At 47.2% G+C, this 16,093-nt stretch overlaps 1 protein-coding gene across 4 annotated transcripts in view; it reads right to left on the bottom strand.

Moving 5' to 3' along the window:
* unc93a (unc-93 homolog A) overlaps positions 1 to 16,093 on the bottom strand; it is a 220,418-nt gene that overhangs the window by 155,794 nt on the left and 48,531 nt on the right. For 2 of the 4 annotated variants that reach the window (XM_068044639.1, XM_068044637.1), the window contains exon 2: positions 4,903 to 5,084. The exons of 1 other annotated variant lie outside the window; for it this stretch is intronic. In XM_068044639.1, the coding sequence (XP_067900740.1) occupies positions 4,903 to 5,084 (182 nt within the window). The remainder of the gene's footprint in view (positions 1 to 4,902; positions 5,085 to 16,093) is intronic. One more of the 4 variants, XM_068044638.1, reaches the window with a different exon arrangement.

The raw sequence follows: 16,093 nt of genomic DNA, 5'->3' as shown, positions 1-16,093 counted from the left end.
TCCTGCGGGTTTGGGGGGAGAGCCCTCCTGATCAGCACTCTGCGCCCCACGGATGGGCCCCCACGGCACAAGCTCCCCTACTGCACTACATCCCCTGCTCCAACTGACCCCTTTCACTTCACCAGGATCCAGCCGATTGTCCCTGCGAGGCCCCACAAACTTACCTTCATTTTGGGGCCCGTGTTCCTCTTGCTCCTCTGACTGGGTGCAGTGGCCACCACTCCCGGTGGCGCTGCTGGGACTGAGAGCTGCTGGCCCGCTAATTGACTGGCACCTCTTGGAGGCAGGACTTCCTGCTTCAGGGAGCTGAAAGTCCCACCTGATGCCAATTAAGGGCCTGGGCCATGTAAAATCATAGCGTGGCTTCCAGGCCAGGCGGAGGCGGGTCCAACATAAAATTCCAGCCCAGCTCTTTTGCCCATGTTTGGACCAAGGCTGTAATGAGGTCATGAGCCAAGTGGCCCGACTCTGAGGTTCAAAGTAGCACAGTGTAAGTGCCACCCATGCTGATATGATAGATCAGAACCCCAAAGTGCAGAGAAGACTACTAAACCTCCAAAGTACAGATGGCACCACCAAAATATTCAGAAAACCTAAGTTAAACTCCAAAACCAACATTTAATATATTGAAATTGACAACCCGCCTCTCCTGACAGTGTTGCTTGCACTAGCCTGACGTGTGCATGTTAACTGTGGAAGTCGGCGGGTAGGAGCCGGATTCCCAATGCGCTTGCATATCTCTGGGATTTCATCTGCACCCAAATCCACACACTGACGAATGTTAAGATTTTTCTCTTAGAAAGTTGAATCCCTTATTGTTAACACAGATGGAGGCAATGATCATGGTACGGTAGGGCCACACAAGTGTAATCCATTATTCCTTGAACCTTGGGGATTCCTACCACTTTGTAAAATTGTTGTGCCCTGTCATATTGTTGCCACTTGTCCTTGGGAAAACAAAGAACAGTACAGCACAGGAACAGGCCATTCGGCCCTCCAAGCCTGCGCCGATCTTGATGCCTGCCTAAACTAACACCTTCTGCACTTCCGGGGCCCATATCCCTCTATTCCCTTCCTATTCATATATTTGTCAAGATGTCTCTTAAACGTCGCTATCGTATCTGCTTCCACCACTTCCCCTGGCAGCATGTTCCAGGCACTCACCACCCTCTGTGTAAAAAACTTGCCTCGCACATCCCCTCTAAACTTTGCCCCTCGCACCTTAAACCTATGTCCCCTAGTAACTGACTCTTCCACCCTGGGAAAAAGCTTCTGACTATCCACTCTGTCCATGCAGCTCATAACTTTGTAAACTTCTATCATGTCGCTCCTCCACCTCCGTCGTTCCAGTGAAAACAATCCGAGTTTTTCCAACCTCTCCTCATAGCTAATGCCCTCCAGACCAGGCAACATCCTGGTAAACCTCCTCTGTACCCTCTCCAAAGCCTCCACGTCCTTCTGGTACTGTGACAACCAGAATTGCACGCAATATTCTAAGTGTGGCCTAACTAAGGTTCTGTACAGCTGCAACATGACTTGCCAATTTTTATACTCTATGCCCCGACCGATGAAGGCAAGCATGCCGTATGCCTTCTTGACTACCTTATCCACCTGCGCTGCCACTTTCAGTGACCTGTGGACCTGTACGCCCAGATCTCTCTGCCTGTCAATACTCCTAAGGGTTCTGCCATTTACTGTATACCTCCCACCTGCATTAGACTTTCCAAAATGCATTACCTCACATTTGTCCGGATTAAACTCCATCTGCCATTTCTCCGCCCAAGTCTCCAACCGATCTATATCCTGCTGTATTCTCTGACAATCCTCATCATTATCCGCAACTCCACCAACCTTTGTGTCGTCCGCAAACTTACTAATCAGACCAGCTACATTTTCCTCCAAATCATTTATATATACTACAAACAGCAAAGGTCCCAGCACTGATCCCTGTGGAACACCACTAGTCACATCCCTCCATTCAGAAAAACACCCATCCACTGATACCCTCTGTCTTCTATGACCGAGCCAGTTCTGTATCCATCCGGCCAGCTCACCTCTGATCCCGTGTGACTTCACCTTTTGTACCAATCTGCCATGAGGGACCTTTCCAAAGGCTTTACTGAAGTCCATGTAGACAACATCCACTGCCCTAAGTTCATCAATCATCTTCGTCACTTCCTCAAAAAACTCAATCAAATTAGTAAGACCTTCCCTTCACAAAACCATGCTGTCTCTCGCTAATAAGTTCGTTTGTTTCCAAATGGGAGTAAATCCCGTCCCAAATAATCCTCTCTAATAATTTCCCTACCACTGACGTAAGGCTCACCGGCCTATAATTTCCTGGATTATCCTTGCTACCCTTCTCAAACAAAGGCACAACATTGGCTATTCTCCAGTCCTCTGGGACCTGTAGCCAATAAGGATGCAAAGATTTCTGTCAAGGCCGCTTGATGAAACAACTTGTTCAAACAAACAATGTATCTTTGACCGGCTTGTTCGCAAGTAGTGGCAGATGCGTGCTATGTGTCCCCATTGCTGCCTGACCTGTCTGTCACATTCCTCCCCTTGTTCCTCTAAAAACTAAGATTTAAGGGAATTCTGAATGAGAAACCTAATGTCCTGTCTATGCATTGGGAAGGTGAAAGGCACAAAGGTAGAAGGCAAAGCAGTTAACAGCAAAAAAACCACGAAAATTATCTGAGAAAAAAGTATTTCTGTAAATCTTTACAAAGTACCTGTCAGGCTCTGTAAATGAGTACATGCCATTATCATAGCATCTATTAATCCTGCTCGACATGTTACACAAAGAAAGGTAATGATTGAACAAAATAGAGGTGGAAATTGGAACATATGACCTCACCACTTTAATACCATTTCATTTGAACACATCCGTCCATTTTAACTCAGACACTTCCATCATCCATTGAAAATGATGTAGTATGACACAGTTCCAACGGATTGGAGGGTAGCAAATGTAACCCCACTATTTAAAAAGGTTGAGTGAGTGCCCGCTGACCACTTGCTCTTTCTCTCTCATGCTTGGGGAAAATTGACTTTTTTGAGGTGGCGGAATTTCTTTGAATTGTTGAGGGTTTTCATTCATAGTCTCCAAGTGGCAAATTTTACATCAAGTATCATCAGATATAACTCTAACAGGTATCTTAAACTTGTGAAAAGAAGTGCTTGCAATTTTTCCTGTTGATAGACATTCGGTGTGTTTAAGCCTTTAAAAGATGTCTCTCTGCCTATAATATAAAGGAATGTATGAATATATATATATTTCCTGTGCAAAGCACAGAATAGAGTTGTACTATTATATAAGAATGGAAAGGGTCAATGATATTTTAACCAAAGTTCTAGCTATGGCAGTTATTGAATGATGCTTCAGACAGATTGTCTGCAGGCAGAGTTCAGTCTGAACATCTCTATTGCTTAAAGCACTTAAGATATTTTGTCTATTGTGAAAATTATATATGGCAGTATACATGGCAGATGCAGTATAATGTGGATAAATGTGAGGTTATCCACTTTGGTGGCAAAAACAGAAAGGCAGATTATCTGAACGGCGATAGATTGGAAAAGGGGGAGGTGCAGTAAGACCTGGGTGTCCTTGTACACCAGTCGCTGAAAGTAAGCATGCAGGTGCAGCAGGCAGTTAAGAAGGCAAATGGTATGTTGGCCTTCATAGCGAGAGGATTCGAGTACAGGAGCAAGGATGTCTTGCTGCAATTATACAAGGCCTTGGTGAGACCACATCTGGAGTATTGTGTGCAGTTTTGGTCTCCTTATCTGAGGAAGGATGTTTTTGCTATGGAGGGAGTGCAGCGACGGTTCACCAGACTGATTCCTGAGATGGCAGGACTGACGTATGAGGAGAGATTGGGTCGATTAGGCTTGTATTCACTAGAGTTTAGAAGAATAAGAGGGTATCTCATAGAAACTTACAAAATTCTAACAGGACTGGACAGACTAGATGCAGGAATGATGTCCCTGATGGCGGGGGAGTCCAGGACCAGGGGTCACAATCTAAGGATAAGGGGTAAGCCATTTAGCACTGAGATGAGGAGGGATTTCTTCACCCTGAGAGTGGTGAACCTGTGGAATTCTCTACCACAGAAAACATTTGAGGCCAAATCATTAAACATATTCAAGAAAGAGTTCTTAGGGCTAAAGGGATCAAGGGATATGGGGAGAAAGCGGGAACAGGGTACTGAGTTTGGATGATCAGCCATGATCTTATTGAATGGCGGTGCAGGCTCGAAGGGCCAAGTGGCCTACTCCAGCTCCTATTTTTCTATGTTTCTAAAATGGGGCAAGCACAAAACTGGACTGGGATCTGACGCAGGGATCCTTGCCACATTTACCACCACATGCATCCAAACAATGCAGATTCCAGGTGTCATCAAACTGTTCAGCTGTGCAGCTTATCTCAATCTCACTCCTACCTAATATTCAGACACATAGGCCTAGATATTAACAGGGGTGGGTTATGTATGTGGGGGGCAGGGGTGAAGGAGTTTCAGTTGGGAAGTCCAAAAGTTTGGGTTTCCCCGCATGCTGTTTCAACTCCACCGTGTTTGTATTTTGTCCCTAACTGGTTAGCTGTCCAGAGGTCAGCCTGATTGAATGGATTGGCTCCCACTGAGACAAGATGCACTCAGCAGAGGGCCACAGGACCAGGCAGATCCGACCCACAATCCCAGGGGGGTGGGGGGTGAGGTCCAACTCCTGACCCCAATGGAGGGGTCTGATCCCTGATCCCGGAGCAGGGAATCTGATTCTCAATTCTGGGGGGTTTTATGGGGGGAGTTGGCTTGATGGCAGGGAGATTGGAGGCCTGGGTGGAAGAACTCCTGTAGACCAATCAAAATACTAGTAAAAGTTAAGATGTTAAATTATTACCAGCTTGGATAAAAATTGCCAATTGAAAATGTAACGTAGCAGCACATGGAGAGAACAATGGTCCATTTACAGCCAAAATATTTTATCATCAAAGGTGGAAGAAACATTGAAGAGAGGATAAGGGCTGCATAGATGACACTTAATGAGGCCAGACCAAGGCCTTCACTACTGTTCAGACTGCTCTGCAAAACAGAAGCAAAACAAGAGGTGAGATAAATCACATAATGCAATTGTAAATTACATAATGCAAATTAAGTACATTCAGGCACTACCGACAGCAACAGCCGAAGGTTTGATTATTTAATAATAAAAGAAAGCACAAGTGGCAGATGGAATTTAATGCAGACAACTGTGAAGTGATGCATTTTGGCTGAAGGGATAGAGTATAGGGTGTTGACTGCCTGGAACTTGCTGCCGGGGAGGTGGTGGAAGCAGGTACGATAGCGACGTCTAAGAGGCATCTTGACAAATACATAAATAGGATGGGAATAGAGGGATACGGTCCCCGGAAGTGCAGAAGGTTTTAGTTTAGGCAGGCATGGAGGGCCGAATGGCCTGTTCCTGTGCTGTCCTGTTCTTTGTTCTATAGACTTAATGGCGCAGTTCGAAAGAGTGTGCAGGAACAGAGGGGCCTGGGGGTGCATGTCCATCGATCTTGAAGGTGGCAGAACATACTTGGAGAGTGGTTAGTAAAGTATATGGGATCTTGGGCTTCATAAATAGAGCCATAGAGTATAAAAGCAGGGAAATTATGTTGAACCTTTATAATGCTCTGGTTAGGCCCCAACTAGAGTTTTGCATCCAGTTCTGGTCACCACACTTTAGGAGGGATGTAAGGGTGCTTGAAAGGGTGCAGAGGATATTTACCAGAATGGTTCCAGGAATGGAGGATTTTAGTTACAAGGTTAAGTTGGGGTTGTTCTCCCTGGAGCAAAGGAGATTAAAGGGAGATTTGATAGAGGTGTACAAGATTATGACAGGCTTAGATAAGTTAGAAAAGGAACAACTGTTTCCACTAACTGATGGTACAAGGACGAGGGGACACAGATTGAAGATTTTGGGCAAGGGGAATGGAAGAACTTTTTTACACTTCGAGTGGTAATGACCTGGAACTCACTGCCCACGAGGGTGATGTAAGCAGAGTCAATCAATGATTTCAAAAGGAAATTTGATGGGTGCTTGAAGGAAATAAAGTTGCAGGGCTATGGGGATTGAGTGGGGGTGTGGGACTAACTGGATTGCTCTGTGGAGAGCTGGCATGGAATTGAAGGGCCTAATGGCCTCCTTCTTTGCCGTAAATGACACTATGGGCTGAATATAGTGAGCCCGCCGCCGCCCGGAAATGTGTGGTGTTCCCTTTTGTCATTTGGGTGGCCACCCCACCGCAATTGCATGACAGGTGGCCATTTTGCAGACTGTAGGGGCGGGGCCCCCCCAATCATGCAGCGGGGATGGGAGGCGAGAGGCCGAATACAGTGTCAGATTGACTCCGAAGCAGGTGCTGGCGCCATATTTAAAATCCTGCCAGCCCTGCTTGCAATGCTTCCTTGCATTTACTTGCTGTTAGCTGCTCAAAACTGTGACCAGTTTTGCATTGACTCTAGACCCCCCAAACCCTTGAGGTGGATCCCACAGGATGGCTGAGGCAAGACACAAGATGACCCCATGGTTTAGTGATGCCTCCCTCCAAATTCTCCTCCAGACTGTGAAGGAAAGGCAGGGTTTCTCTTCCAAAGTGTTGTCAAGAAGAAGTCCTCCCGCCTGACCAAGCAAGCCTGGATGGAGGTAGCCGAAGCGGTCAGTAGCCGTGGGGCCAGCCCCCGGAACTGGGTGCAGTGCTGCAAGAGGGTCAACGACCTGCTGCATTCTGCCAGGTTGAGTGTTCCACACATCTCTCTTTTTAAGTGATTGTATGTGGCTATGCAGGAGGAAGAGGTGAATGGCGAGGGTGGCACTACAACAGTGATGGCAGAGGGGTTAGGCATCACCTCATCCTGACAGATGCATGGCGGCATCTCTGCTACAAGCACCTTCTTTCACAGCTTGCCCCGCTTAACTTCTGCGTGTGGATGGCAGCATGAGCTATCAGTAAAAGCGCAGTGGGGGACGAGGGCTGAGACTAGCAGAGCTGTCATGCTGATCTCTCTGTGAAGTATGACTATCTCCCTCTTTCCACTTGCAGAACAAGAGGGCCCACAACAGGAGGGAGAAAGCTCTAACAGGTGGAAGCATACTGGATCTACAGTCTCTAAGCACAGCCGAGAAAAGGGCCATAGAACTGGTAGGGACATAGGACTGCCATGCCATATCTGATGGAGAGACTAGAGAGTCCGTGCTAGAGAGTGAGGATTCGCTGTCATCAATGTACGGATCACCTCCGGAGGCCCACATCACAGATGGATGGCATGCCGAGATCTGCACAGACTATCCCACATATGTTTGTGTTCTGTCAGGCAGGTCAGCAACTGCAGGAAACTCAACCAGAAGGGGGACAGCCGTCCATGTCTGAGGAGGAGACGCAGTCAGAGGATGCACTGTCCCATGACTCTCCTGCACCTTCCACCAGCGCAGGTACTTTCACCTCAGTAGGTTTACAAGGCACTCTGAGTGTGGATAGGCTACTCAGCCCCTCTGCCAGTGAGCCCAGTTCCAGCAGCCGTGACACCTGAGGTCCTGCACCTGTGCAGGAAAGCCTTAGATAGCCGGGGCCTTCCAGGCCTCAAGCCGCCAGAGGATGGCCGCTGAACTCATCACAGGCCAAGGGGCAGCCTGATCAGCAACCTGCCTCCAGCCCAGCTGTTGGCAATGGGTTCACACCTCATAGGAGCACTCAAAACATAAAAGGAAAAGTATCTAGACGCACTTGGGGGTTCACAGGCGTTTGATATATGACATGTGAAGCTTCATATAAAGTTCTTTTGTTCAAGCCATTAATATTCATTCTGTAAACGTGATTATTCTATCATGCCTTAATTATTATGAGCTGCTGATTTCATCCTTCCCCCTTAGTGGAATGCCAATGTAAGCACAGTCCTCATTTTAATATCTCCAGTCCTCTTGAACAGGCATTGGTCACCTCCTTGATGCAGCAGTGGGCTGCTGCCTGTGAGACCCCATTGGATCCTTGGCAAGATCCAGACGCATAAAAGTATAGTGCCACTGTGATCTTCAGGCCCACTCACATAGGGTGATCCCCAAATCCCATAAGTTGCAACTTGTCCTGCAGCAGGCCTGCATAAGTCAGTGACAGTCTCCCTGGAGAGGCGTGGTCTTCGCTGACAACGCTGCTCGGACATTTGGAAGTAGCTGATTCGGGTCCAGTACACTCTCTTCTATGGGTGGGCCCTTCTTGGCATGGTCGGCTGCTGCTGCTCTTGTCGTGCAGCTGCCTTCTGGCCCTCCCTCCATCGGAGGTGCCACCTCACGCTACGGGGGTCCAGAAAGGCAGGATGTATGACACCCGTGCAAGGCGATCAGTGGACCTACAGAACGCTATCGATGCAGAGATGACCCTGCCTTTGAAACTGAGGTTTTGCTACTTCTCCCAGAAGAATCCCAGATGGCCCTCAGTCCCCACCCTTGCTAATGGACAACCCTCTCATCCAGCAGTACTGGCAACACACACCTCGCCCAACAATTTGTTTACCAGATACAGCCAACCAAACCCAAGCCCCCCAGATTTGCAGAACTCCCGAGACCACAATCCCCTTTGCAGAGATCCCGAGACTCTGACCTCCCCCTTGCAGAGTGCTCTGACCCCCCAAGACCCCAACCCACCCCTTGCAGAGCCCCCGAGACCCCGACCCCTCTTGCAGAGCCCCTGAGATCCTGACCACCCCCCCCCCCCCTTTGCAGAGCTCCCAAGACCCCAAATCTCCTTGCAGAGCGCACAGCACTACATTTCAAAAATGGCCTCCGCAACCCCCTCTACTGTTGCGCAGTGCTGGTCGTGGCTACCTCCCTGTCACAGCACTGAAGCATCAACTCCTTGCTGCTAGCTTTCAACAGTCGCGAACCTGAAGGCACATGAGTTCTGCCCGCCGTCCATTTAATCCCAAGAGCCCCATTAAATTGCGACGAATGAGATGCTATTCTTTTGAAATTAAATGTTCTACAATTTAAAATACAGTCCCTGATTGCGTCGGGGCATCAATTCCACCTTGGTGCTTTCTCGGTGCTGACTAAATCTGGAACCAACATCACGATGCTGGATTTCTGGGCAGACGTTTCATACGCGATTCTCCATTCCCCCAAGCCACCATTCGTGCTTCAAACGGCCACGCAAAATTCTACCCCTATGACTCCAGATCCAGAAAAGACTTTTCAAGCTGTCATGTCTGCTTTATTCACAATTTGTATCAAACCTACAGTGTGGTCTACGGAAGTTTAAAGTGAAGATTTAATCAGGAAAAATTCTATTACATGCCACTCTGAAATAATGTGTGTCATTCTGCCAGCTGGAATGCACATTCACAGAAAGGCTTGCAAGAGGTGCCAGGTGCATCAGATAGGCCAGCAGCAGCACGAGCAAAAGTCTGTCAACATTTTACATTCTTCTGATAACATCACAGCAAGTTATATAAAGTTCGAATCACAGTTTTCTGATGTGTGTGGGGCTAGGTGCTGTAGGGTAGCTTTATATTCACAAATTGTTCTAAGCAACTTAGTTTCAGAATGTACTGCCCATGGGGTAAACTACAAAATTATCTGATATGTGAAATAACTCTGAGTTTTAGGTATTCTGATAAATATATGCAATAGAACCAGATGGAAGCTTAACCCCTTAACTTTTCATGAAGGACCAGTCTAAGGTTTACCTCCCAACTTGGGTCTAGGAGAGCATGGTTCTTAAATTGACTTGACGAACTGTCTTGCTCCACCTAGTTTGGATTGAATTTGAATTACCAACCACTAACTAATGAAAGAATGAATTAACCCTTTTTTTGCACAGCTACAGAAATGTGTTATTTCTCACCTTTCGAGCTACTGCGTGGCCACAAACCCACACAGTTCAGCAGGACATTGCTTAACAACTATTTATTGACTACAGCATCACAACTTAAACACGGAGTATACAAGGATATCATGTAATGGATCTAAATAATTGTAATCAGGGTTATATAGCAGTTTGAATAATAAATTGACAGGGTTACTTAAAATGAGTAACAGAGGTTGTAAAGGAAATTCAGTAGTGTTACTCTAATTCAGCACGACCAGAATCACTGACTATTGAATTATTGTTGAGACCAATGACTGAGGCTACTGCAAATTGTCTCTCGAGATAAGGAGGCCCAAAAGAAAAAGAAGAATACAAGGATATCATGTAATGGATCTAAATAATTGTAATCAGGGTTATATAGCAGTTTGAATAATAAATTGACAGGGTTACTTAAAATGAGTAACAGAGGTTGTAAAGGAAATTCAGTAGTGTTACTCTAATTCAGCACGACCAGAATCACTGACTATTGAATTATTGTTGAGACCAATGACTGAGGCTACTGCAAATTGGCGAGGTTCAATTCGGGTTAAATCTCTGGATAGATGACAGGTTAACAGCATTAGATAGCCAGCTGATTGGATAAAGTCTAGGTGCTGGTGATTAGCAGTGTTTTCAGAGTTGACATGACCTTGTCCTTCATGTTAGAATTTTTTTTTTCTTTGGCATCCTTATCTCAAGAGACAATGGGTAAGCGCCTGGAGGTGGTCAGTGGTGTGTGGAGCAGCGCCTGGAGTGGCTATAAAGGCCAATTCGAGAGTGACAGGCTCTTCCACAGGTGCTGCAGAAAAATTTGTTTGTCGGGGCTGTTACACAGTTGGCTCTCCCCTTGCGCTTCTGTCTTTTTTCCTGCCAGCTGCTAAGTCTCTTCGACTCGCCACACTTTAGCCCCGCCTTTATGGCTGCCCGCCAGCTCTGGCAAACGCTGGCTACTGACTCCCACCACTTGTGATCAAAGTCACAGGACTTCATGTCGCGTTTGCAGATGTCTTTAAAGCGGAGACATGGACGGCCGGTGGGTCTGATACCAGTGGCGAGCTCGCTGTACAATGTGTCTTTGGGGATCCTGCCATCTTCCATGCGGCTCACATGGCCAAGCCATCTCAAGCGCCGCTGACTCAGTAGTGTGTATAAGCTGGGGATGTTGGCCGCCTCAAGAACTTCTGTGTTGGAGATACGGTCCTGCCACCTGATGCCAAGTATTCTCTGGAGGCAGCGAAGATGGAATGAATTGAGACGTCGCTCTTGGCTGACATACGTTGTCCAGGCCTCGCTGCCATAGAGCAGGGTACTGAGGACACAGGCTTGATACACTCGGACTTTTGTGTTCCGTGTCAGTGCACCATTTTCCCACACTCGCTTGGCCAGTCTGGACATAGCAGTGGAAGCCTTTCCCATGCGCTTGTTGATTTCTGCATCTAGAGACAGGTTACTGGTGATAGTTGAGCCTAGGTAAGTGAACTCTTGAACCACTTCCTGAGCGTGCTCGCCAATATTGATGGAGCGAGCATTTCTGACGTCCTGTCCCATGATGTTCGTTTTCTTGAGGCTGATGGTTAGGCCAAATTCGTTGGCCAAATGCAGACTGGTTTCAATCTCATATTGAAGAGCTGGAACCTGTCATAGCCGCTAAGTGCATTGCACTGTTGAACGACAAGAAAGCCCCCAGCGAGTTAACATCCGTAGCACTTAAAGCAGCCAGAAGCACTGCACAAAGAACAGCCATGCGCTGCGCAAATGACTACTGGCAACGCCTATGCAGTCATATTCAGCTGGACTCAGACACCGGAAACATCAGAGGAATGTATGATGGCATTAAGAGAGCTTTTGGGCCAACCATCAAGATGATCGCCCCCCTCAAATCTAAATCAGGGGACATAATCACTGACCAACGCAAGCAAATGGACCGCTGGGTTGCGCACTACCTAGAACTGTACTCCAGGGAGAATGTTGTCACTGTGACTGCCCTCAATGCAGCCCAGCCTCTACCAGTCATGGATGAGCTGGACGTACAGCCAACAAAATTGGAACTCAGTGATGCCAATGATTCTCTAGCCAGCAGAAAAGCCCCTGGGAAGGACAGCATTACCCCTGAAATAATCAAGAGTGCCAAGCCTGCTATACTCTCAGCACTACATGAACTGCTTTGCCTGTGCTGGGACGAGGGAGCAGTACCTCAGGACATGCTCGATGCCAATATCATCACCCTCTATAAAAACAAAGGTGACCGCGGTGACTGCAACAACTACCGTGGAATCTCCCTGCTCAGCATAGTGGGGAAAGTCTTTGCTCGAGTCGCTTTAAACAGGCTCCAGAAGCTGGCCGAGCGCGTCTACCCTGAGGCACAGTGTGGCTTTCGTGCAGAGAGATCGACCATTGACATGCTGTTCTCGCTTCGTCAGATACTGGAGAAATGCCGCGAACAACAGATACCCCTCTACATTGCTTTCATTGATCTCACCAAAGCCTTGGACCTCGTCAGCAGACGTGGTCTCTTCAGACTACTAGAAAAGATTGGATGTCCACCAAAGCTACTAAGTATCATCACCTCATTCCATGACAATATGAAAGGCACAATTCAACATAGCGGCACCTCATCCGACCCCTTTCCTATCCTGAGTGGCGTGAAATAGGGCTGTGTTCTCGCACCCACACCTTTTGGGATTTTCTTCTCCCTGCTGCTCTCACATGCGTTCAAGTCTTCAGAAGAAGGAATTTTCCTCCACACAAGATCAGGGGGCAGGTTGTTCAACCTTGCCTGTCTAAGAGCGAAGTCCAAAGTACGGAAAGTCCTCATCAGGGAACTCCTCTTTGCTGACGATGCTGCTTTAACATCTCACACTGAAGAGTGTCTGCAGAGTCTCATCGACAGGTTTGCGGCTGCCTGCAACGAATGTTAGGATACAGGGTTGAAAAGGGGTTAAAATGTAAACTGGTATCCAATGAAAAAAAGGAAACGCAGAAGTAGCACAGCAAAAAATTTTATGCATTTGTTTTTTTCCACTGAAATACTAGAGTGGGCCTGACATCTGTATGCTTCACACGCACCAGACCTGACAGTAACCATCACTAGAAGACTTAATTAACATATGACCTGGCAACCTTGGGAAGAGGTTATAAGGCGCTGAGAATGTTGAAAAACAAAATGATTGAAAGTGAAGTTGTCTTCACCAATGTCAATCAATAGAGTTATAGTAAATTATCCATTGGTCATGCACTCCATGAGCAGAATTTTGTGTGTCCGTTTGAAGCGGGAATGGTGATATGGGGGGGTGAATTGCGTCAGAAGCGTCGACTCAGAAATCCAGCGTCGTGACATTGGTTTCAGATTTAGTCAGTGGCAGGAAAGCACCAAGGCAACATTGCTGCTTCAACGCGATGGGAATCTATTTTAAATTACTGAGCAGTTGATTGTAATGCATTTGCATCTAATTCAGCTTGGTTTAATGGTGGGCTTGTGATTAGTGGATGCTGGGCAGCAGTCATGTGCCTTCGGTTTCACGACTGTTAAAAGCTGATGGCACTGAGGTGAGAGGCTTCTGTGCTGCGACAGTAGGCAGTCAAGAACAGTTCTGACAGCTCTGTATAGGGGAAGAGGTGAGTGCAGAGGCCATTGTCAGACTGCAGCGCAATGCGCTCTGCAAGGGGGGGTCGGGGTCTGGGGTTCGCTGGGTCTCTGCAAGTAGAGTCAGGGTCTGGGGGTCTCTGTAAGGGGGTCCTGGGTTTTCCATGGCTCTACTGGGTGACCAAATTGTTGGTTGAAATGCGTGGTTTCCCATACTGCTGGATGAGAGGGATGGCCATCAGCAAGGCAGGGTACCAAGGGCCATCAGGGAATCTGCTGGGAGAACTTGCAAAAGCTCAGCTCCCAAGGCAGTGTCGTCTCTGTAGGACCACTGGGCACCTGCCATGGGTCTCATATGCCCTGTATTTTTGGACCCCCGTGGCATGATGGGGTGCCTCCAATGAATGGAGTACCAAGAGGCAGAGTTCCACGGCGAGAGCAGCAGCAGTCTACCATACCATGAAGGGCCCACCTGCGTCAGAGCCTGTACCGAACTTGAATTAGCTACCTCCAAACGTTCTAGCGGCATTGCCAAAGATGATTCTCCAGGGAGGCTGTCACCAACATCTGCGTCCTGCTGCAGGATGAGTTGTGACCTATGTGATGTGGAGGTAACATTATGCCAGCGGTCCTGCAGATCTCAGTGGCACTAAACATTTACGCATCTGGATCATTCAAAGGATCCACTGGGGACATGTCTGAGGTCTCACAGGCAGCAGCCCACCGCTGCTTTAAGGAGGTGACCAATGCCCTATTCAAGAAGGCCAGTGACTATGTATGGTACTGGACCGACCCTGACAGTCAGGCAAAGAAGGCCATTGGATTTAGGGCCATCGCTGGATTTCCCTGGGTGCAAGTTGTGATAGATTGCACACATGTGGCCATCAATGACCAGCCACAACCACAACCTTCATCAACAGGAAGGGCTTCCATTCAATCAATGTTCAACTGTTCTGCGACCACCAAAAGCGTTTCCTGCAGGCCGAAGATCTGGAATTCCTCCGCCAGTTCAGGCTGCTTCCCTCATGTTGTGAGCCCTCTTGTCCTGCCAGCGGAAAGATGGAGATAGTCAAGAACTGTGCAGAGAGATCAACAAGACAGTTCTGCCAGTGCCATCGCCTCGTCCTGTGGTGGGGTTATCTATATAGCTCACACTGTCACCCACTCACAGGAGCTTTAATCATAGCATCACAAAATCAACCATTTGGCCTGTCGTGTCTGTAGCGGTCTCCGAAAGAGTAGTTTACTCAGTGCTACTCTCCGGCCTTCTCCCTACAGCCCTACACATCCTTCCTTTTCAAATAACAATCCAACTCCCTTTTGAATGCCTCAGTTGAACCTGCCACCACCACACTCTCAGGCAGTGCATTCCAGATCCTAACCACTCGCTGCATGAAAAAGATTTTCGTCATGTCGCTATTGCTTCTTTTGCCAATTACCTTAAATCTGTGCCCACTTGTTCTCCATCCCTCCACCAATAGCAACAGTTTTTCCCTATATAGCTCATGCCCAGATCCCTCATGATTTTGAATACCTCCATCAAATTTTCTCTCAACCTTCTCTTCGTCAAAGAAAACGGTCCCAACTTCGCCAATCTACCCATGTAACTGAAGTTCCTCATCCCTGGAACCATTCTCGTGACCCTTTTCTGCACTCTCTCGAATGCCTTCACATCTTTCTAAAAATGTGGCACCCAGAACTGGACACAATACTCCAGTTGATGCTAAACCAGTGTTCCATACAAGTTTAACAAAACTTCCTTGTTTTGTACTCTATGCCCCATTAACGAAGCTTAGGATGTTGTATGCTCTATCAATCGCTCTCTCAACCTGACCTGCCACCTTCAATGATTTATGCATATATACAACCATGTCCGTTTGCTCCTGCACACCCTTTAGAATTACACTGTTTATTTTATATTGTCTCGCCGCGTTCTGCCTACCAAAATGAATCACTTCACACTTCTCTGCATTAAATTTCATCTGCCACTTGTCCGCCCATTCCACCAACCTGTCTATGTCCTTTAGAAGTTCTGCACAATCCTCCTCACAGGTCATAATGTTTCCAAGTTTTGTATCATCCGCAAAATTTTGAAATTGTGCCCTATACACCAAGGTCTAGGTCATTAATATATATCAGGAACAGCAAGGGTCTTAAAACTGACCCTTGGAGAACTACACTACAAACCTTTCTCCAGCCCAAAAAACATCCATTAACCACTACTCTCTGTTTCCTGTCACTCAGCCAATTTCATATCCAGGTTGTTACTTGTCCTTTTTATTTCATGAGCTCTAACTTTGTTCACAAGTCTGTTGTGTGGCACTTCATCAAATGCTGTTTGGAAGTCCATGTACTCCACATCAATAGCATTGCCTTCATCAACCCTCTCTGTTACCTCATCAATAAACTCCAGCAAGTTAGATTTGCCCTGAACAAATCTGTGCTGGCTTTCCCTAATTAACTTGCATTTGCCCAAGTGACTTTTAATTTTTTCCCGAATTATCATTTCTTGAAGCTTCCCCACCACCGAAATTAAACTGACTAGCCTGCAGTTGCTGGGCTTTTCTTTACATCCATTTTTGAACAAGGGTGTAACATTTGCAATTCTCTGGTCCTCTGGCACCACTCCT

The sequence above is a fragment of the Heterodontus francisci genome, chromosome 13, assembly GCF_036365525.1.
Source record: "Heterodontus francisci isolate sHetFra1 chromosome 13, sHetFra1.hap1, whole genome shotgun sequence".
In the NCBI taxonomy this organism is placed as follows: Eukaryota; Metazoa; Chordata; class Chondrichthyes; order Heterodontiformes; family Heterodontidae; genus Heterodontus; species Heterodontus francisci.
The sequence above is the reverse complement of the archived record's forward strand: the minus strand, read 5'-3'. Positions and strand labels throughout refer to the sequence as shown.